This window comes from Natator depressus, chromosome 1 (assembly GCF_965152275.1).
Source record: "Natator depressus isolate rNatDep1 chromosome 1, rNatDep2.hap1, whole genome shotgun sequence".
Taxonomy (NCBI): Eukaryota; Metazoa; Chordata; order Testudines; family Cheloniidae; genus Natator; species Natator depressus.
This window is the reverse complement of record NC_134234.1, coordinates 146,830,501-146,852,511: the sequence shown is the minus strand read 5'-3', so window position 1 is coordinate 146,852,511 and position 22,011 is coordinate 146,830,501. Positions and strand designations below refer to the sequence as shown.

The 22,011-nt window shown below is 38.5% G+C and overlaps 1 protein-coding gene across 6 annotated transcripts in view; it reads left to right on the top strand.

Annotated features, from left to right (window-relative positions):
- DMD (dystrophin) overlaps nucleotides 1-22,011 on the top strand; it is a 1,886,383-nt gene that overhangs the window by 639,492 nt on the left and 1,224,880 nt on the right. For all 6 annotated transcript variants that reach the window (XM_074968560.1, XM_074968534.1, XM_074968525.1 and 3 more), the window contains 2 exons: nucleotides 1,154-1,333; nucleotides 14,627-14,802. In XM_074968560.1, the coding sequence (XP_074824661.1) occupies nucleotides 1,154-1,333; nucleotides 14,627-14,802 (356 nt within the window). The remainder of the gene's footprint in view (nucleotides 1-1,153; nucleotides 1,334-14,626; nucleotides 14,803-22,011) is intronic.

Below are 22,011 nucleotides of genomic sequence, written 5' to 3'. Positions count from 1 at the left end.
ATGTTGCTGTCTGTGTAGGCTATGCTTTGTTTCAGACCTGGTTCCATGTCGCCTACTCTCATGATTTTATGAGAAAGCTTGTTAAGACAGACATGGTAAATACCGGAGTCTAACATAAGTATGTGTGGAGTTCTGAATGGCATAACAGATTGGATGCTTTTTATAAAAGTTAGTAAGTATTCCTTTCCACTGTGTGTTTATATGTTGTGCCTTATGTCAGTGAGTGCTAATATGTTTCAGGAAAATATGTGAAGCCAGATTGTGAAATTCCTACTTGTGCTGAATAGTACCTTACACTAGGATTAGTCCCTTTGAACTCAGTGTGAACACTCCTGGAATAGGGTACTATGTAACTAAGTAAGTATTTCAGAATTTGGTGCTGATGAGTACAGTGTGTGGGCAGTAACTCTGTTAGGGGTAAAGTTCAGTAGAAATATAACTAGTATAGATGACTGGAAATTTTGCAGTTGAACATTTTTCCATCGGAATATGTCAGTTCATAGAAATGGAAAGATTCCATGGGAATGTGGCACATTTTGTTGAAATTTCTAATGGAGCTCAGGTAAGTTTTCATGGGAGCCTGAGAGTCCAGTAGGAGTATACATTGTTTACAACATTGTTTAAACGTTTCTGCAGAAGGGAACATTTCAGAGTGTCTGAAACAAAATACAGCAGTACTTCACTTCCATGAAAAACGTTAAGGTTTTGGCTTTTAGTCCTGGGTCAGTATGAAATGTTTTCCAAAACCTCATTTCCTCCTCCCCCCCTGAAATGAAATTATTTCCTGGCCAGCTCAAATAACCAATATGACGCAAAGTATAGCAAAACTTGAAAAATACTATTTTCTAATTTTTATATTTGTTAACACTGATGCACTTTTAGGGTAGTTAAAGTCACACAGCCTTTGGTTTTGTGACTTATAACACCACCTGAGGCATGCTATGATGTCTGGACCTGCACCATCTGTCATGTTTTATTGCCTTGTAAACTATAACGTGTCCATTCCACTTTGTCAATCTTACCAGGAACTTTTCTTATAACAAGAATCTTGAAAATAGGAATTTATATGAACGATTCTTATCCATATTCAATTCCATATAGATCTCTCCTGAATTACCAGCATGTCGTCTGAATGGTTTCTGTTTTTTAACAGATCCTAAAAGGAGATCTAGAAATGAAAAGACAAACAATGGGTAAGCTGAGCTCACTTATGCAGGACTTCCTGTCAGCAGTAAAGAATAAAGCAGTGGCTCAAAAGCTGGAAGGTCGGCTGGAAAACTTTGCCCAGCGTTGGGATAATCTTGTGCAGAAGCTGGAGAGCAATTCTAAGCAGGTTTGTCATAACCATCATTCTATCAGCTGATGACAGTTAAATGCTTTGTCAGTCAAATGCCTGAAGTAGATTTGCTGCTATTTGTCAGAATCTTGAAAATCTTTTCACTACACGGCTTCTTATTTTTTAGGCCAAAGTTATATCCCCATAATTTACAGTATTTCCTGAAGGTCAGAACATGTAAATGATTTCAGACCAAGGGAGAGGGGGGAGGAGAATATTCCAATTTTGAGAGGTCCTCACAGAGAATACCCTGCCAGCAACAGCCCTCTCTCTATTAATCTAAGAAGGCTCAAGTCAGGTGCCCCACTGATTTCAATCTGTGGCAGCAGCACACAAGACAAATATGCTTCCTAATGTAGGCAGATTTCAAGCCATGTAGAGCTTTATAAATTAAAGCCAACACCTGGAAATCCACCTGGAAACCAAAAGGTCAATGTAGATCATGGCACACTAGTATCATATGCTCATAGTATCTCGATACATCACTGTGCATTCCACACCATGATTTATGAACAGATTTAAGGTAGCCCTATGTAGAACACATTGTAAAAATCAGCAATGCCATGAATCACAGTAGCAAAGTCCATATCAGACAGAGAAACTGCAACCTCCTGTCCAAGTACAAATGTAAAAAAAAGCCACTTTATTCCCTTCTCCTCTGTGATCATTGAAAAGCAAGTGTGGATTTAATACTTCAAAATTGTGAACTCAAATGCCTGACAAACACCTTCGATTGACAGGGATGACATAATTTTGCACAAGTTTTCAGTTGTTTTCTTTGACCTACCATCATCTCAGTCTTGACTGGACTGAGCCTCAGCTAATTTCCTCTGATCCATCGCTTTGTCTTATACCAGCATTGAGCAAGATGCTTTATACCAGCAGCTAGGATGGCAGGAAGGAGATCTAGAACTGGGAGTCAGACTTCTTCAAATAATATTCCATGACCCAAATACATATATTAATTTCCTCTTGTTTCTATACTTGTGTGGCCACTTTTCTGCTGCATCCTCAGTATTAACTGCATCTGACTAGCTTCCCTTTGCCACATGCCCTCTCATGATAGCTGTATAATACTGCTGCTTACCACCAACGCACCCATTTCTGGTGTTGCCCTTAATAAGTATCATAACTAATTAATTCAATCCATACAGCCACTTAATAATTAACATGAATACTACTATTCACTAGAGCTAGATGGAAATTGGAATTTCTGTTCTGTGGGAAAGTCCAAAATTACAATTTTATTTTGTTCCAATTGAGAAGGGGAGTTGAAATTTAAAATTTCCTGTGCAACAAAAATTCCCCCAAAATTGATTTGGAACAATCGAATTATTTTGTTTTGATTTTTGATTTTACATTGCATTAAATACTCACACTCTCTCTCTCTCTCTCTTTCTCTCTCTCTCTCTCTCTCAAATTTAGAATAATAATAAAAGTTTTAATATAATATAAACATTGAAACAAAATGAATCAAAATCATACAGTTAAAAGAAACATTTTTCTTTATCAAAACAAAATCTTTCAATGATTCATTTAGACTTTTTTCCATTGAAAATGTCATCAAAAATGGATATGTTACCACAAAATATTTTGATGAAATTGTTTTCCAATGGAAAACTGTTTTGTCAAAACTGTTTTGACCAGCTATATAACTTACATTTACTGAAATTACCATATTTTACCCATAAGTGCATAAAACTAGCATATATTTAGAAATACTAATAAAAATAAATACAGCTCTTTGATTACCTGGAACCAGGACTCCACCGTAAATCAGTTCAGTTGAATGGAGGATATAACTGTTTTAACTAGGGTTGTTGATTAATTGAAGTTAACTCATGTGATTAACTCAAAAAAAGTAATCATGATTTAAAAAATTAATGGTGATTAATCTTAGTTTTAATCACACTGTTAAACAATAGAATACCAATCAAAATGTATTAAATATTTTTGGATGTTTTTCTACATTTTCAAACATATTGATTTATATTACAACACAGAATACAAAGTGGACAGTGCTTACTTTATATTATTATTTTGATTCTAAATATTTGCACTGTAAAAATGATAAATAAAAGAAATAGTATTCTTTTAAATCACCTCACTGAAGTACTGTAGTGCAATCTGTTAATCGTGAAAGTGCAATTTACAAATGCAGATTTTTTGTTACATAATTGCATTAAAAACAAAATAATGTAAAACTTTAGAGCCGACAAGGCCACTCAGTCCTACTTCTTGTATAGCCAATTGCTCAGACAAGCAAGGTTGTTTATATTTATGGGAGATAATGCTGCCTGTTTCTTATTTACAATGTCACAAGCGTAAACAAGAAGTGGGCAGCATTATCTCTTGAAAATGTAAACAAACTTGTTTGTCTGAGCAATTAGCTGTACAAGAAATAGGATTGAGTGGACTTTCTAGGCTCTAAAATTTATATATTTTTTTTGTTTTTGAATGCTGTTTTTTTATGTAATTCTACATTTGTAAGTTCAAGTTTCATGATAAAGAGATTACACTACAGTACTTGCATTAGGTGAATTGAAAAATACTATTTATTTTGTTTTTTACAATCCAAATATTTGTAATAAAAATAAATATAAAGAGAGCATTATACACTTTCTATTCTGTGTTGTAATTTAAATCAAAATATTTGAAAATGTAGAAAAAAATCCCAACATATTTAAATAAATGTGTTTTTATTATTGTTTAACAACGCGATTAATCATGATTAATTTTTTTAATCACTTAGCTCTAGTTTTAACATTTTCCACCTCTGTAACATCTTACATCTGAAATTCTCAAAGGCCCTTACAAACATTAGTGAATTAAGCTTCCCCAGGTAGATGGAAATCTTATTTTTCCCTATTTTGCAGGTGGAGAAACTCAGCCGTAGAGGCTCTGTCTGCAATTAACTTTTCTGAAAATCTCCCACTGTGTGCAGCTCCACTAACAGCCATGGGAGTGCAGACCTGCTGCTGGAGTTTTTCCAACCCAGTGATCTAGGCCTGCTCAGCCTGTGTACCCTTCAACCTGCACAATGGTTCCTAGCACCATTTCTGTTCCACCAATGTTGCTAATATTGGTATCACTGCACTGTAGATGACCAGTTGGTTTCTCACGCCATTTTCAGTACTGTCAGTAAACATCCTTTGAGCAGGTCTAAATGACTATATGCTGCAAATGCAATGAGAAACAGATGGGCCAGGTACACGAGTGGTCCCAAATTTGCTAACATTAACATTGTTAATCTAAACAGAATTTAGATTAGCAGTGATGAGAAGCTTTTCCAAAAATAGGCCTAGTTTGGACCTCTAGGGACAGTAAAACACAAGTAGGTTACATAATAAAAGGGATTAAATGGCAGGTAGGGAGGTCATGTAGATATCTGAAAGTTGAGACAATTAAGAAAACAAAGGAAATAAAAAAGTAATACTGACATTTATGGAAGAAGAAAGCTAATGTTAGCTACTGCAATTTGTTCCTTCCAGGATTGCAGTGGGTATAGTTTACAGAGGGAAATTAACCTCCTAATGGTTAAAAAGAGCATAATAATAAAATCAGATTGGTTAAACTTCCTGCAATGATCTGGAACACCTGTGATCAACAGCATCCTTTCTCCAATCTAAAATCCCTGAGTCATTTATTTTGCCCAGCTCTTGTGTTCCTACTAAATTAGTTGAAGTAGACAAAATTCATTTGGGGGAGGAGTAAAGAGAAGAGCAAGGTGGGGGGGTGGAAGTTATAATCCCACGCAATTGCTAGTCCTCAGCTTGGCAACTTGAGTTAAAATAATCATTTGTGCTCCACAGAGTATGTAATTATAGAAGCTGAGGATTGGATTTACTACTTGTGTATTTACACTGGGCTCCAACCTATAGTCTTTATCCAGACAAAAATCCTGTGGCAGTTTAGCATTAAAGTGACAGCCCAGAGTCTGGAGCTGTGTTGGGGTACATGACCTCAATAAGGAATTGCAGGAGGTAGTGAGTCGCAGGCTCAAGGCTTCCTGAAGCTACCAGGGAACACATCCTCTAGGGTGTAACAAGCATTTCCCTTCAGCCTGGGCTGCTTTGCTGGTCAGTACATGACGAGTGGACATGAGGGCCTGGTCTTGTCTCTTTAATGGGTGACTAGGGCTGCTGGTTATGCTAGCCAGGATCTGAGTAGCCTTTATGCTCAGGGGATCTCAAGGCCACAGTTGTGTGTGGCCCTGAATGGGATCCCTCAATGCACTAGAGAAATGCATAAGTGCACTGCCTCCAGCCGCTAGCAAAATATGTAATTGTACTCAAACTTCTGAAAATCATTCTACTTTCACAAATGCCGGTTGTTAAATTTCAGTAATAATTGATATCCTGATCTCTGAGATCTTACAACATATCCACACAGTTATGACTTTCCTCAGCTCTTTTACCTTTCATAATACTCCTTATGTATCATAGTTAATGAGTGCTGAACTATAAATCTAGTTTAGATAAATACAATTCCTATTAAAATATGAGGAACTAGGCATTAAACTGATCAAAATTACGTGTGCTGTGCTCCATACTTCTAGAGAATAATAGATCCTTAGAATGACCGTTCAGTAATCACAAACTATAAGTCCTGTAAACCAAAATGAAAATCAGCATCCTAGTTGCTCCACTGAAAACTGCAGTGGTAAACTACAATAAATAAATGATACATTTTTCATAAATTGTTTTTTTTTCTTCTCCCAAAACACGAGTACTGAAACAACCCTAAAATACTTGTTACTTTACACATGCATTGAAGACACACCATCCAAACTGTCAAAACCTCATCCACAATATTTATACAACCAAGTGCTGGGCACACCATTTTTGTAGGCATAATTTGGAGGTCATTGTCAGGCTATACCAAAAGAAGGACAGGAAACATTTGATATGGTTTTAATCAGGCCACAACTTTATTATTAGATGTCTGGGACTACCCAGCAGATAAAAGTGTACAGTGCAGGTAAATCCATGATCGTTCAGTAACTACCTGGGGGGTTTCTGCCAGTCCCCCCCTCCCCTTTTTTTTCCATCCAGGTCCCCCAGCCAACCCATGTCTGGGATCTTGCCATCTACCCTTGTAGGAGGGTTAAGGTGGGCTATAATGCCATACCATTCAACCCCCCACTCCTGTTCTGCTCCTTTAACCAACACCTCCTTTTAAAGTCCTTTACCAGGCCATTTATCTGGTCACTGTGTCCCTTCCCTACTGAGTACCTGCACTAGACATCTACCCCACACTTACATAATCAGTTGCGACATACAGCCTAACTCCCTTCATGTCACATGTCAACAAAGCCCTCCCTGGATCTGCTGTGGGGAAGGTGACCTAGGCCAATCTGCTGGTGCTGGAAAAATTCCTTCCCAGCCCCCCCTAAAAAGGAGCTAGAGCAATGCCCACAGCAGGTCTTAACTAAATCTGGTATTTCACTACCTAAAGGGGAGGGAGGGTGGGGGCTGCCTCAGCCTGCTCCATGTAAAAAGGGGCTTCACCACACTGGACTGCCCTTTTAAACCCTTCTACCCCTCCGGTTCCCAGGAATGAGTTAGTGTCGCCATGCTGGCCCTTTCTCCCCTTTTGCAGCAGTTTGACCTCTCTCCCCTCCTTCCCGCAGCCATAAAGAACTGTTCCCTTCATTTGTCCAGCCAGCCAAATTCCCCCTGGCTTTAAGGTGTGCTGTGATCATTTTGAAATTTTGGTTCTTTATTCTTAGTTTAAAAGGTGACGGTTGTCTCCTCGTCTCTTAACACTCCAATTCCCCCCACCCCTCCTGTCTCCCCTATAGACATTGATACTTTCATGTTTACAGGAATAAAAAACATGATGGACTTAATTTAGTCATCTATTCTGTAAGATCATGAATGGATAATACTCCTCCCCCGGCCCCACCCCAACATTGGGCCTGATCTTGCAAGCCTGCAACATGCAGAAGTCGAGTTTACTTCAGTGGAATTTCTGTGAGCTGAGGGCATGCAGGATCAGAAGCAATAAGTAGTAAATATTAACAAAAGATGCTTGATTTTTGTGTCATCTTCATTCAGCAACTACCACAATTGCAACTGGTAGCTGTTGATTGTTCTTAAAAGAAGGCACCCAGGATAAAATTTTCAAAAGTACCTACATGCCTAAATCACTTTTTTTCAAATGGAACTTGGACTGCTGAGTCACTTAAAAACTTCTGTAACTTTTACCCATGGTATAATTATCATGTGTTCACACTCATTGCACTGCACAAAAATCTAGTGCTGGGTGTGAAGAATTCAAGTAGTGTGTCTTAGTAAAATTCATTTCCCTGTTTAGCCAACAAGAAAACTACTGGTGAAAGTTTATGTTCTTAAAAAGAAAATTAGACAATTAGCTGGGAGTTTGTAATCTGTTTAATTACAAGATGGGCATTAGGCAGCTCACTATAATCTTCTCCATGTTGCAAGTTAATAAGAAGGTACATCCTTTTGTTAACTGAAGCTTTATGCAATTACTTCAATATTGACTACAATGGAACTTTATTTCTTTGGGGAAAAAAAAAACCAAAACCTTATGCTTCTAGTGGATGAATGATGATTTTTTTTTTATATTAGCTACTTGCCACAGTGTGAGATGTGCTCAATAAAAATTAACATATTAACAGAATAATAAATTAATTGAGGGGAAAAACAGTTAGTTTAAAGTCAATGATGCACAGTAAGACACCCAAAAGTCAGGTGATGTGAAAGTTCAAGTTGAGTGCACAACCTTACTTACAAACGTCTTCAATCTTCACTGTATGCACGCTAATGCAGTCTAATTACAAGGTCACATAATGTTTCGCAAGAGAACACAATACAATGTAATGCATTGTTTTCTCTTCATGTGTGGATCTAAGACAACTTGTGCTCCCTTAAAGTCTGTGAGCTAGAGCAAACTCAGGCTTATGATGCCAGAATAACTTCAGCTGTGGGGATTTTGTTAGTGGTGAGGGTTCAAGGGTAGAGGCTGTGTTTGCACAAAGTAGCCTCAGCATCATTTTCTCTTCTACCCTAACTGAAGGCCTTGGAGCAATTTAAATTTCAACCTAAATAAATAAATAAATAAGTCCTGCCCCTTCCTTCCCCCCAAAAGAAAAACAACAACAACAACAAGCAAACACATTTGTAGGAACAATAGGGAAGCTGGAATAGAGCAGGAAGGCTGCCTGTAAAGATCTGAAAGTTACACAAGGAGTGATGGGGATCAGATTTTGATGAAGATCTTCCCAATTCAGGATAAATGTGACTAATTATCTTCAATGTAAGTGTCACTTATAGATACCACATGATAGATAACAATGTAGTTAAACATGAAGGCACGTTTGAGGAAAATCAGTTTGTGTGTTTCAAAGTTTGGCGCATTTAAAATCAGCAAGTCGTGGGACAAATTTCACTTTTAGATAGACTCAGACCTTAAAGCCTGCTGTCATTCTAAATATTCAGGTTCTTCCACTGAGCTTTAAGACAAACTCAATTTGCTGATTTTAAAGTTTCAGATCTGTTGTCTTGACATTGCTTGATTTTTTTTGAGTCTCAGTGAGAGCCACAAAACAAGTCGTATTTGAAGATGATTGGCTCAGAAGTTATAAAGTCAATAAAGAAGCTCTGAAAAATGAGTATTTAACTAGATTATACATGCAAGGGCACTGTATTTCTTTTAAAATGCTTTTATAGTTATAGGCTGTGATAAAGCAAGGTATTCATATGGACAGACCCTTGCACCTGCACAGAGTCCTATTAACTCCGATTGGTCTTGCCCCATGGATTAGCTTACAGCATTGGGGCCTTCATGAGAAATATACTGTACTTGCTCAGTAGCTATTTTCAAATGTTTATAACTTTTTCAGAACAGTTTTTCAAACTGATCAAGGACAATAGTCTTCGCTGAGGGCTATAATCATGCCAAGTTTCAAACTTCAGCTATTTTTGCTGTAGCTCTGCCTAAATTAGTGATGCTACTTAAGCAACATCCCCTCAGCCGTTTTTTTTTTTAACGGGGTGGGGGGGAGACCCAACCGTGTCCTCCCAACCGTTCCTTAAACATATTCATGCTTTTGATTAGAGACCAAATTACAGCTCCAACAGTGAAGGGAGGTTACAAGTATACCACAGCTGAGTGCATTGCCAGATGCCTACACTAATAAATAGTAGCATTAAAGTTGTTCTACAATACAAAAACAAAGATGGTACTAAACTCCCAAAATATTACACTGGTACACGCATGTGCACACACACAGTGTATGCTTCCATAACAATGAAGTGGGGATTTGATGTTTTCCTACTCAAAAAGCAGGTGCACCTTTACTTTGCATATGTTTTTAAGATAGGCCCACAGATATTATTCTGATAGAGTAGGTTTGGTTTTGAACGCTTCTTTCTGTAATGCGTCATCTGACTCTTCCACACAGCTCTGACTCTGTAACAATGGGTTAAAATTCCAAGCCATAGTTTCTCTTCTCCGTTTGACATCTGTACTTCAGGGGTTCAGGAAGATGACGAAGCTGTTCTGCATTTGGTTGGGACACCCTTGAATTAGTCATGGAGCAAACCACTTTAGTGATGAGATAAGTTATTCCTCTGGGGAAGAATATAAGAGTCATTTGTTGGTATGTAAGTAGAGTTACTGAAAGTTCTTATCTGATTGAGAGTAGTAATATAAAAATGTATCTAACTAATCTTTCTGAACTTCAACATGGCATTAAAATGGCCCTAGATATAAGTCCCAGCTTTCCTTAACTCCGACCCCCACACCATGTCAGTAATTAGACAATTATGAGCTCCAAATTAATAGTTCAGTTTTCTTTCAAAGCACATGTTTCACCTCTGTTTTTGTTGATTAAGCATATAAATATTTTTCACGGTTTGAAGATGTAAATCATCAGATCCCACAGCATTTTATGCATTGTGATCTGACATTTGTGAACATATGGTAATTACACGACGTGCTTTGTTTAAAGCAGTTTCCAACCAGCAGCTGAAGCTGTTACCACTCTACAATTGGTTACAGGCTGGGGAAATATTTAGTAGAATACAGTTATGCTTTCTTCTTTGTCTTGCATTTTATTCACTGTAAGCTGCGTCCTGCAATTGATCTACGAGTGGAACAATGACAAGATATGGCCTTAAGTTGTCAGAAACATCCTGATATTGATTTTGGGATAAAACTTTCACCGAGTTTAGTAAGTGCGTTGCGTGTAGAGTGATGGCAGGGTATAGTCCCAAATGAACATGAGGACGAAACAATGATTTTGGGTGCTTTTAAATGACAGCTTTAAAATAACACGTGATCTCCTCATCTTTTCATCTGCAAACTTTATAAAACCTGAGATAGCAGAGGTTTGATCTGAATGTATTTATTTCAGAGCTGTGCAAGTTCATTTTAAAAAAAAGTGTTAGTTTTTATAAAGCAGTATTTCATTTTAACTTGCTGCTTTATCATTGCTGTGATCTACCATGTCATATCTGAGCACACTAAAGCCATGGCATGTAACCTAGGAGCCCAAGAGAGATGCAATTTAAAAATATATACTATATACTTTGGAAGCAATTTAAGAAGCAAAATAAAAGGCTTGTCTTAAACAAGTACTTTATAGTAGTTGTTCAGCACAGATATTTGCCAGGTGATAGTGCCAATATACCACCAATTCCAATAAATACACCACACTCAAATACAGCTAAAAAGGTCTCTGCTGCAATCTGTGCCAAATTGTTGGCACTCGCTTGAGTAAAGACCTCAGAATTTTTCCCCTTGTAACTAAAAGCCTCTGATTGCCAGATGCTGGGACTGGACAAGAGTGGATGGATTACTGGATGATTGCCCTGTTCTGTTCATTCTGTTTGAAGCACCTGGCATCGGCCGCTGTTGGAACCAAAGATACTAGGTTAGATGGACCATTGGTCTGATTCAATATGGCCATCTTTATGTTCTTATGTAAAAATATGTTAACTGTTTGTTAGTTAACAGAAAAAAATACATTTAGCTTGGGGTTGCTAGAGCTTAAAGGCATGTAGCCCCCTTGCAGTTGTCCTACCTGTGCTAAATTATGTACAGTAAGTAAAACAGATTACTAGTTTCATAAATAGAATGGAATTTCCCTTTCTCTCCCCGCTCCCACATAGATTGGACAAATAACAGTTGAATTTTCCCACTTCCTCAATGGAGGTGGGCGATCAGGCAGTTTTGGCAGGAATACTGTTTGGTTTTACTAATAGTATTTTATAAAAAGAGAATGACTGGTAACAAGTGTATGGCCCCTTCCTTATTACTCTGTTCCCTCCATGGGGAAAGATAGTGGGGTGGGGCTAAGGAAAGAAAAAGAGAGTCTGATATGCCGTATCTTTATAACTGATGGGAACACCAATGTCCCAATAATTGGTATAGGAACATACTCTTCTTTAATTGGGATCTTCAGGGAGCTTTGTGCAATGTATAACAAATTACTATACATTTATATAGCGTCATAACTTTTTGGAGATTGAGACATAGATCCTTGCCCCCTAGGAATAGGAGAATACAGATAACAAGGTGATGAACATGGCTTAAAAACCCTAGATCTTCATGCACCAGTGCTACTTTGGCTACCTTGCCAGACCTTATCTTTATATTCTGCTTCAGCTCCTTGAACCATCAGCTGGTCACTGAAGCTGGAACTAGAAGACATCCAACTCCCTTACAAATCAGCTAGCAGGAAAAAGGAAGAAATGGGCCTTCTCTGCTTGATTGATGGACTGGGCAGGACACTTCCCTGCTTCAATGAGAACCTGTATAATGGCATGAAGTGATATTAATTTAGATGGAATATAGAGGCCCACAGAGTCAGTGGTGTTAACGTGACCCCAAAACTGTCCAATATGAAACAGTACTTGGGGTTTGGTATACAGAGAGCTCAGCCTGCTTAGTACCATGGCAATCACAGATTTACATTTCTTTTCACCTTTTATTAAAGATATAGAAAACAGCTACATCATTGGAAATGTGAAGTATTAAGGGTCTTTCATTTTAACAGCATCCCATGCTGTTCCCTTTCCTTTTAGCTGGAGAGAGTCTTTAGGAAGAAAGAGAGAGGGGAAAAAAACTATCTGACAGTCTCTTAGGTGGGGAATAACTACCCTTTTGGGAAAAGGAGAAGTTGTTAGTTGAGATGGGGTGGAGCAGCTGCGGCTGCTGTTAGTCTGATCCCATTTTCTAGAACACGATATAAGGGCTTGTCTTCATGTACAACACTACAGCGGCATGGCTGTACCGGAGCTGTCGCATTGTTATAGCGCTTTAGTGAAGATGCAGCTAGGGTGACAGGAGAGCTTTTCCTGCCGGCGTAGTTACTCCACCTCCCCAAGAGGTAGTAACTGTGCAAGCAGGACAAGCTCTCCCGTCGTCATAGCACTGTCTACATGGGGTAGGCAATGGGGGTTAAGTCAGTGTAACTACACCACCCAGGGGGTTGGATTTTTCACTCCCTTGAGCAACATAGTCATACCGATATAAGTCTGTATTGTAGACCTCGCCTAGGGCAAATGCACACGCCAGGGGAGAGACAAGAACAGCAAAAGTAGAAAATGCAGCTTCTGTCTCTGGTGTTGACTTTCATTTGCAAAGTGACTGCTAGAGAAACACAGGCCCAGAACAGTCTTATCAGCCAGCCTGAGACCTGGCAAACTTGTACCAGCATCGGGTTGTTTAGGACAGCACTTTTAGCTACTTTTCTGGTCACAGACTTACAGCAGTATCGCAAAATTATATCCTTCTGGCCATCTAAGACAGACAGTGGTTAAACAGAAGGCAAAAGGAGAGGGAGAGAAAAGAAATAAAGTGGGGAAGGAAAAGGACACATGAGTGGGGCAGAGTAACAGTCTGACTTCCCTGGTGATGGTGGAATTCAGCCGCAGCCAGTGAGGAGAGGGTGATGTCATCAGGTCTGGTCTAGTCAGGACATTCTCAGGATTAGGATGAAGAAGGTGAGGGGTCACAGGAAACGGTGAGAGAGGCAACCATAGTGGTGAAGCTTGCTCTAGTCACCAGTTTTTCTCTCCAAAGTCTCTTATTTTAAGGATCCCCTCATTTTATCTCCCACTTAGGCCTAATTTCTGACCCACCAATTCTGGGTCATTGATTTCCGGTCTCTCACTGTTCTTACCAGGCATAATCTTAACACAGTCCTTGAATTATAGCAATAGGTCTTTTTTGCTGGGAGTAATTCAGTCTCTCTCTTTCTCTTTGTGTGTGTGTGTGTGTGTGTGTCCCTTTTCCCATCAACTTTTGTTATTATATGTTACTGTGACATTTTAGAACTTACACTTATTTTTCACAGTTTAGCTTACACTTAGGGTAAATTTGTAAACCCAATTATTACAACAATGGGTCCAAATATCAAGAGCTTAATCATTCCAAAAGCTGCATAAGCACACAAAACTCCTGTTGAGATCACTGATAGGAAGACCTATCCGTGACCTTAAGTATCTCTGTATTCCCTCTCCAGCTGAAGTGGGCAGCATGTATTTTCTAAACTCACCTGTTTGCATGTAGCTGTATTTCAGACCTGTGCAATACTGGTATTCAACCATATTCAATAAACTAATCTGCAGTTTTATATTTGTAAACATTAATGGGACTTATGATCCCATTAATCTTAGATTCTAATTATGGAAACATAGTCAGTCATATATTTACTCACATCACAGTAAATATTTTCCAAGCTAAGATTTCTTGTAAATTAGTTAATGGCTCTTTGCCACAAATATGTTTTAATTGTCATGAATTAAATATCAATTTGAAAATGATGATAAGCAGTAAAAAAAAAAAAAAAAAAGAATAGGCAGTAAATCTTATCAAAGTCAAATAAATATACTCCTGGTCAGTTCTCAAGAAATAAATATTTAAAATGAAGGAACCAGCTTTTTTAGCTTATTATAAAATGTTACTGTTTCATGAGAAAAACTACAGAAATATTATATAATATTTCTGTAGTTTTTCTCATGAAACAGGCTTTAGCTTTTTCTCCTTTGTTCATTTGACATGATTTATAAAGCACCAATAAATACATTCTACTTAGGATTCCTTCTGATTTTGATATTGACTTTCCTAGATGTCTTATTCGCATAGCATGAGTCAGATAAAACAATTTGGTTTGAGTTCAATACAGTGTTGTTTTGTTCTGAAGGTCAACCCGGGATCAGACAGGAGCAGTTTCTCATTATTTCCTGTTGGCACTCCAGTCTTTATTGAAGTCTTTCAAGCATTGTGTGACCTCTGTTTCAATACGTCTCACAGATTTCACAGGCTGTCACTGCCACTCAGACATCACTAACACAGACAACTGTAATGGAAACTGTAACTATGGTGACCACCAGAGAACAAATCCTGGTTAAGCATGCTAAAGAAGAACTCCCACCACCTCCACCACAGAAGAAGAGGCAGATCCTAGTGGATTCAGAAATTAGGAAGAGGTGAGAAGTACTAAAGGGTTGGGAAAGATCAGTGATAAAGTTTGGATAAGACTACAAAGATTAACTATTGTCATTTGAATGTTTGCATAATTTGGGGAAGGGGGTTTCTGTGGAAAAAAGATTCAATATGCCTGTAGTATTGTAATTAATTAGTACCTTTGTTTTTATCAGGCTGATTATGAAGTAGTTTGTACAAGTAGTTCCAACAAATTACTATGATATTGTACTGAATATTTAATAGGTATTATGCTAATATTAAAGTAATATTATTTTGTTAAGTCAAAGAACCACCACAGATGATGATTTGTAGTACAAGCATGACATTTTCTATACTTAGTGTGGTTCTGTTCTGAAAAGAGTCCTTAGAAATGGCATTGTGGCATTCCACATCAATTGTGGCTCAAAACTTTGAGGAAAAAAACCCTTTAGTTTAAAAAAAAAAATAAAAATCCCATGTTCTAGTCCTGCAAACTCAGGCTGGAATCTGAAAAATCAGGTTTTATTCTTTTATTCTTTCTGCATCATTGTAGTAATATAGGTCTACAAGGCAAAATGTTGCCCTCAGTCGCACCTGTGCAATCTCATTGTCTTTAGGGTTTGCCTATGTATCCCAGGTGTAACTGAGGGCAGGTTTGGGCACTTCAGTTGGAACTAAGGGTCTTATCCAACACTCATTGAAATCAGTGGAAAGGTTCCCAGTTACTTCAGTAGGCATTGGATCAGGCTTTGTGTTAACAATTGTGTAGATGAAGAAAGTGAAGGAATAGACTTAATACTCTCATACTGTGTGTGTATTGCAAACCTAAAACTTATTTTTGTCACAAAGATAAGCAGTATAATTCTGGATCCTGCAGGAAATTCAGAGATGGTCCAGAAACTCAAAGTCCACTAGGTTGCAAACCTGTCTAAAGGTGCTCAGATATACAAAACTTCAAGATAGATTTATCTATTGAATAAAAAGGTACCGTTGTTGCAGTCACATTGTGTTCGTTCTTGAAGAGAATGTTTATGCTGTTCCTTCTTTTGCAAAATGTTTTTCGGTACTGTTAGATTCCTTCACTGAAATACTAAAACACATTTTTATGAAGATAAAATATACCTAATATTTGTGATCTGTCTTGTTAGATTGAAACCACTGTGTCCTAAGACACATGTGCAAAAGCAAGGTTAATTAGAGAAAAACTTTCCTGTACTTTGATATCTAGTATCTTCTGAAGATATTTGAAAATTGTTCTTTTCATGGGTCCTAGATCCATGAAATGATAATGGAATGATGATAAATGAGATACATTAGTTTAGTTCAGGGGTTCTCAAACTTCATTGCACTGTGACCCTCTTCTGTGACAACAAAAAATACTACAGGGCCCCAGGAGTGGGGACCGAAGCCTGAGCTCATCCAAGTCCCTCCACCTGGGGAGCGGCGGGAGAGCCAAAGCCCCACCTCCTCGGGCCAGGGGGCCAAAGCTGAAGCCCAAGGGCTTCAGCCCCAAGCAGGGGGCCTGCAACCTGAGCCCTGCCACCCAGGGCTGAAGCCCTCGAGCTTGAGTTTGGCTTTGGCACTGGGCCCCAGCAAGTCTAAGCCAGCCCTGGCGACCCCATCAAAATGGAGTTGCGACCAGTGATGAGCTGCCAGAAGCTGAAGAACTGGTTCCTTTAGTTGCTCCGTGCCTTCGGCAGCAATTCGGCTTTGGGTCCTTCACTCGTTCCGGGTCTTCGGCGGCACTGAAGGACCCCCCACCGAAGTGCCGCCGAAGGCCCACCGTGCTGCCGGGTGAGTAAAAATTCTTCATGGGAGCCTCCCCAGCCAAGAGCTCATGCAGGACAGACAGGACGGGAGCTCAGGCGGGACGGCCACCCCTTTAACAACCGGTTCTAAACCGGCTTCAAAATTTAACAACCGGTTCACACAAACCAGTGTGAACCGGCTCCAGCTCACCACTGGTTGCGACCCACAGTTTGAGAACCACTGGTTTATTTTAATAATGGATCCTAACTTGTTAAAGTCAAATGAGCGGTGCTGAAAAGGGCATTCTTTTCTGAATCACAAAGCTCTTGCATCTGCTCTCTGAACCGTTTGAAGACTTTATTTTCATGTGCTCATTACTATTAATAATTTAGTAGTGACCAAACATTTTAATCAGCACAGAGGCCCCATTGTGTTGGATACTGTATGAACATATGAGAATCACAGGAAATACTGGAATTATTTAATTCTGAAATTGAGAAAACAAAGAAATTAATTAAAAATTCCTTTATTTCTGGAAAAAAAATTCTTGTACCTTTCACTTTCTGTCTGTCTGCCTGTTTTTTTCCCAAACTGAATGGTTAAGGAGTTCTCAATCTCAATGTGAAGTGAGAAGACTTCTGTTCCTACAGAGACCATCAGTTGGGCTAAACAGAGCACCAGTAACCAAGGGACACTTTCCCATCATAAATACTGTAGATCTCCAAGATTAAATGGGCCTCTTTACTAATTTATAGCTATGAACCAAGGTTGCAAGCCATTACATACACAGTATTGGTCCATATTTTTCTTTCCTATTAGCATTCTCTTGATCGCTAATAGTGAGCGTTGAATTGATTAAGACATGCAGACTACGTAGCTGAAGTCAGTGTTTAGGGAAGTTATCCCAGAGCAGGAATTTAAATGTTAGCTGGATTATAGCAACTGTTTATGTGTGGAAGCATCTAGTATTACACTAACTGAAAATTATAAAGGGGAGTACTGCTTGTCAACTATGGCCTCTTAAACTAGCTAAAGTATTGAAGCTGACGGGGATACATATTAAAATGATTAATATTTATAAAGAAAACAGGAAATGTTATCAAATTATGAATTGACAAACTATGATAACTTGCAGGCATGTTGCCAGTTCTACAATAAGTGTAGTTTATTGATGTATTTTGACAGTAATAAACTAGATTTTTGTTTTGTTTTGTTTTTTGTTCGTTGAGAGCAGGAGGGGAGTTGTCTGTATGTTGCCCTCTCAACCATATCACTACGGTTTAACCTTTGAAAAACAAATTTGAGAAATTCTGTTCTGTATGTTTTATCTTTTGTTTTTTAAAAAGGAATATATCAGAGTCTAATATACAGTCCTGGAGATATTCTGTAGCTCTCATCTCAAATCATGCCCTAACATAATTTTAGATAAGATAGAAAGAGTGCATTTCAGAATAAATGTACTGTGGTTTCTCATACATACCTGGGGCCAATGTCTTTGCCATTAGTAAATAGATGATTTTTTAATTGTGATCCGATTAGTTTTGAGTTGACACAAACTTAAGTACTTTGCTCCTGCTGAGACAGAGTCCATGTTTATTAACCATGCATTGGTATTGTCTCTCTTGATAATTAATGGTAGAAAATATAATTGAGATATGGAGGAGAGAAAACAGAAAATCTAGTATTCATTATTTTAATATCTTTAACATGATCTACATTGCTTTCAAACTTTTTTTCTACATTGGTTTCTAGGTATATTTTTATGAATGGTAGTTATTACTAATAGTCCCTGGACAAATATTATGTGGGCTCTCATTCAGCATAACTGCACTAGTGGCCTTTTAGTGGACTACCTGTATGACACGGCCCTATGCCTGATGAGTAGGAGACCTAGAACTTGCCCACTGACTACAGCTAGAGGTTTATGGCCTGTGATTGGGTTACCATGTGGGTGGAGGTTGTCCTCTGGCATTTCTACTCGCACTGCCACTAACAGACCCCCTTCCCTTCCTTCCTTCCTTTATATTCCACAAGAGTGTGCCAGAGGAGGAGAACCAGTCAGGAAGCAGCTTTGGAAAAAAGTTGAGAAGACAGGAAAATGAGCTTCAGACAGAAAGAATAATGGTTACTGCTTTGTTGTTTCAGAAGATAAGCAAGACTGTTCCCCACCAAAATCCCACAGTGTCTCCTGATCAGCATTACTGATTGTTTGGTTAAATCCTGGGCCCACTGAAGTCAGTAGGATTTTTGCTGTTGAATTCCTGGTTGCAGTGAAGTCTAACCTGTGCCTCTATAGGGAATAAAATGAAAAGCATGCAAACTTAATTGCTAATAGAGCGTAAAAGCACACTGTACACTCTTACACAGACCAGCTATAGTAAATGGGAAAGTGTGATGTTATATGGCTTCAGCCTACCGAACTGAAACTCCATATACATCTAGTAATGGGGAAGAGAAGTCTCAAAAGGCTGGACACTTATCAAAAATATCTGAACCAGTTGAGGACCAGGCCCCATTTCCATCCAAACCTACCTTGTATTGTCTTCTGGTGAGGAAGGACTGGTGGCCTGCTACCTGTTTCCATACTCCCTGGTATCTTTGGTCAATCAGCTATTCTCTTGGATTCACCTTTAGGATAGAGGATGATCAGTGACCTCAGGAAACGCATCTCATTTCTTTGAGTATATTTTTCTTAGGAGTAGCCATCTCTCTCTCTCTCTCACACACACACACTCACACTCTCACTCTCTCACACACACACACTCACACTCTCACACTGCAGCAGGGAGAAATAGCTCTTATCTGTGTCCCCAGTTACAGGTTCTGACATCTTGGCACCTTAGTTTGGCCCTCCGCCGAGCAGCAGTACAGGGTGGGGTATCTTAGGTGCCTCAGACATTTTTCAGTTCCCGGGGCCACCTATGGTCAATACCAGATGCTTCAGAAGAAGTTATAAGAGCCTATAGTAGGCAGGTGTGGGCTATTCTGCCCCTCCCCCTTCCCTATTTGGTCTTATCCTGGTCTCTAATAGTTAGACTGGCTTAAACCCTGAAGCATTAAGTTTAATATTTTTTTCAAAAAAATCAAGTGGATGATGACTGGATATTCTTTATCCATATAAATGTTCAATCTCAAATTTAATCTTGCTAAAATGTCCAGTCCCTTATTGTTAAATTCTTATCATCTTTGACTTCCACTGGCAATGAATTCTGCAATCTAGAATTTGCCACCTTTTCATTTCATTGACTGTCCCCTTGTTCTTTTGCCATGAGATCAAGAACATCTGTCTGTTCCCCTAGCTCTCTCCTTTATACCATGTATTATTCTATATATGTTCACTAAGTTTTCCCATTTATTAAAAGAAAGAGCTAGAAAAGAGTCTTCAAGAGTTAGAGGTTTGTGTTGGGCTGAAAAAAGCAGCCAGACATTGAGTGCTTATCTGAAATTTCTGAAGGTGCATAACCATATTGTGTTACTCTCCTCCATTTGCCATACAAATGTGTCCCGTTTCCTTGGGTGGCGTGTTCTTGGGAATAGTACTTCCCAACCGACTCAGCCTATCTTCTGCTCTTCTAAAGCTTTATAAAATATTGTTGGTTTCAAAAAAATAAAAAAGTATATTTAAAATAAAGAATCAACCTGCACTGGTGAAAGAGTGGATATTAGAGATGATTGTGCTCTAGAGTTCCTTTCATTTTTTTTTGTTTTTTTAATTTTTAAATTTATATTATTTTTAAAAAAGTAGAAGGTTTCTTTTTAAAAAAAATCACGAAGCTGCAGCTCAGGGTCTCCTTGCAGATGAGTTGAGTGTCTCTGTTTCAAGGAGGAAGAATGGGAAGCTTGGCTGCTCCATGAATGCTGCATTTGTGAATTGTGGTGGAGTTGGCTGCCCATCTGTTCCTTTGATAAAAGGTACTGCTGGTGGTAGTGATAATAATACCTAGCTTTTATATGCACTGTTCTGAAAGCACTTTACAAAGGAGGTCAGTATCATTATCTCCATACGGGGCAACTGAGGCACACGGAAAGTGCCAGTGTCCTGCTGCCACTCTGTCAAAGATGGGAGTTGAATCCAGGTCTCCTGAATCCCAGTCCAGTGCTCTATCCATTATGCTATAAAATGTGTTCTGGTTAGTAGGCTGTGGTGTCTCCCCTTTATCCCCAAAAACCTGCTGCTAGGACACATTTGGAGAGAGGTGTGGGTGTCCTTTAACTGACCAATTTATAACCCAAGAATGATTTGGTTTGGATCCAAGGATGTGAAATGTTCTGTTGTGGTTGACAGGGAGATTCTTTAAAAAGAAATGACCTGTCCTTATGAAAACAAAACAGACAGACTGGGGTCAAAAACATACATTAAAAACAGTTAATAGAAATAATTGACTATTGTCAGACAAAACCAAAGTAAATAGAATGATGCATTGCAGCATTTTGTCAGGAGGGGTGTCATTGACATATTCTGGAGTGTGCAGGTCAGGTGCATGATCCAAAAAGAACATAAACTGTAAACAACATTTTACTCCCTTAAGGCTTTTAAAAGGCAAACCAGTTTTAGCTGCTAAACCTTTCATTTATATGTATTTGTATTATTAATGTCCCTGAATATTGTGTAAAGAAGCCTTTCTTGTGCCACTTGGTAAATTACTTTGTACATTCTATGTAATATGCCCATGCAAAGTCTATTTGTCACAGTGTTATTATGGATATAATGACAAACTATGAATATGAAGCAGACAGTCTGTACTTTGAGGAAAGGAAAGGCCTGATAAAAAAGCATAGTTGCTCCATCTAGTGTTTAATATTTAGGGAATGTTAGCAAAATCATATACATTTATTCTTCATATATACTAGGCTTTTATTTTAAATAAATGTTTTCATGATATATTAAAAGGGGTTATGCCAGACTTTGCTTTTCAGTTCATTCTCTTTGTATCTTCAGCAGTATCTAATATTAAATTTTGTGTTTTAGAAACTAGAAATAACTGTTTTCAGAGATTAATTTCGTTAACATATGTTGTTTCAAATAGGCCTTCACTGAGCTGCAAATTGTGTAAACCCTAGCTGTGTGCAGGTTGACAAGCACTTTATCTCCAGCTCTGTAGATTGTTTGACCCTTGTGCACTTGTGTATGATTTAGTGCTTGCTATTCTCTATTATATAACCATACTTAGCTAGTCTAAAATGGGAGGATTCAGGTGTCTGAAATTTTGCTGGTGTTCCTTGGTTATGTAGTGTTTGTGTGGGCAACGTTAATTAAGAGGAGCAAGTGACTTAACAAAATCACATTTTGTTGTAAACATAGGGTGCGATTTCTGAAGATTTTCCAGGTGCAAAGCTATGATAGGTGGCTTGCTGTAGAGTAGTAGGTCCAAGTACATATGTAAATCAATGGATGCGACATTAATACAGCTTGCTAGCACCTCACTTTTGCTGTCAATAGCTGAAGATATAAAGCAGCATAATTTTAATCTATGATGACTTCT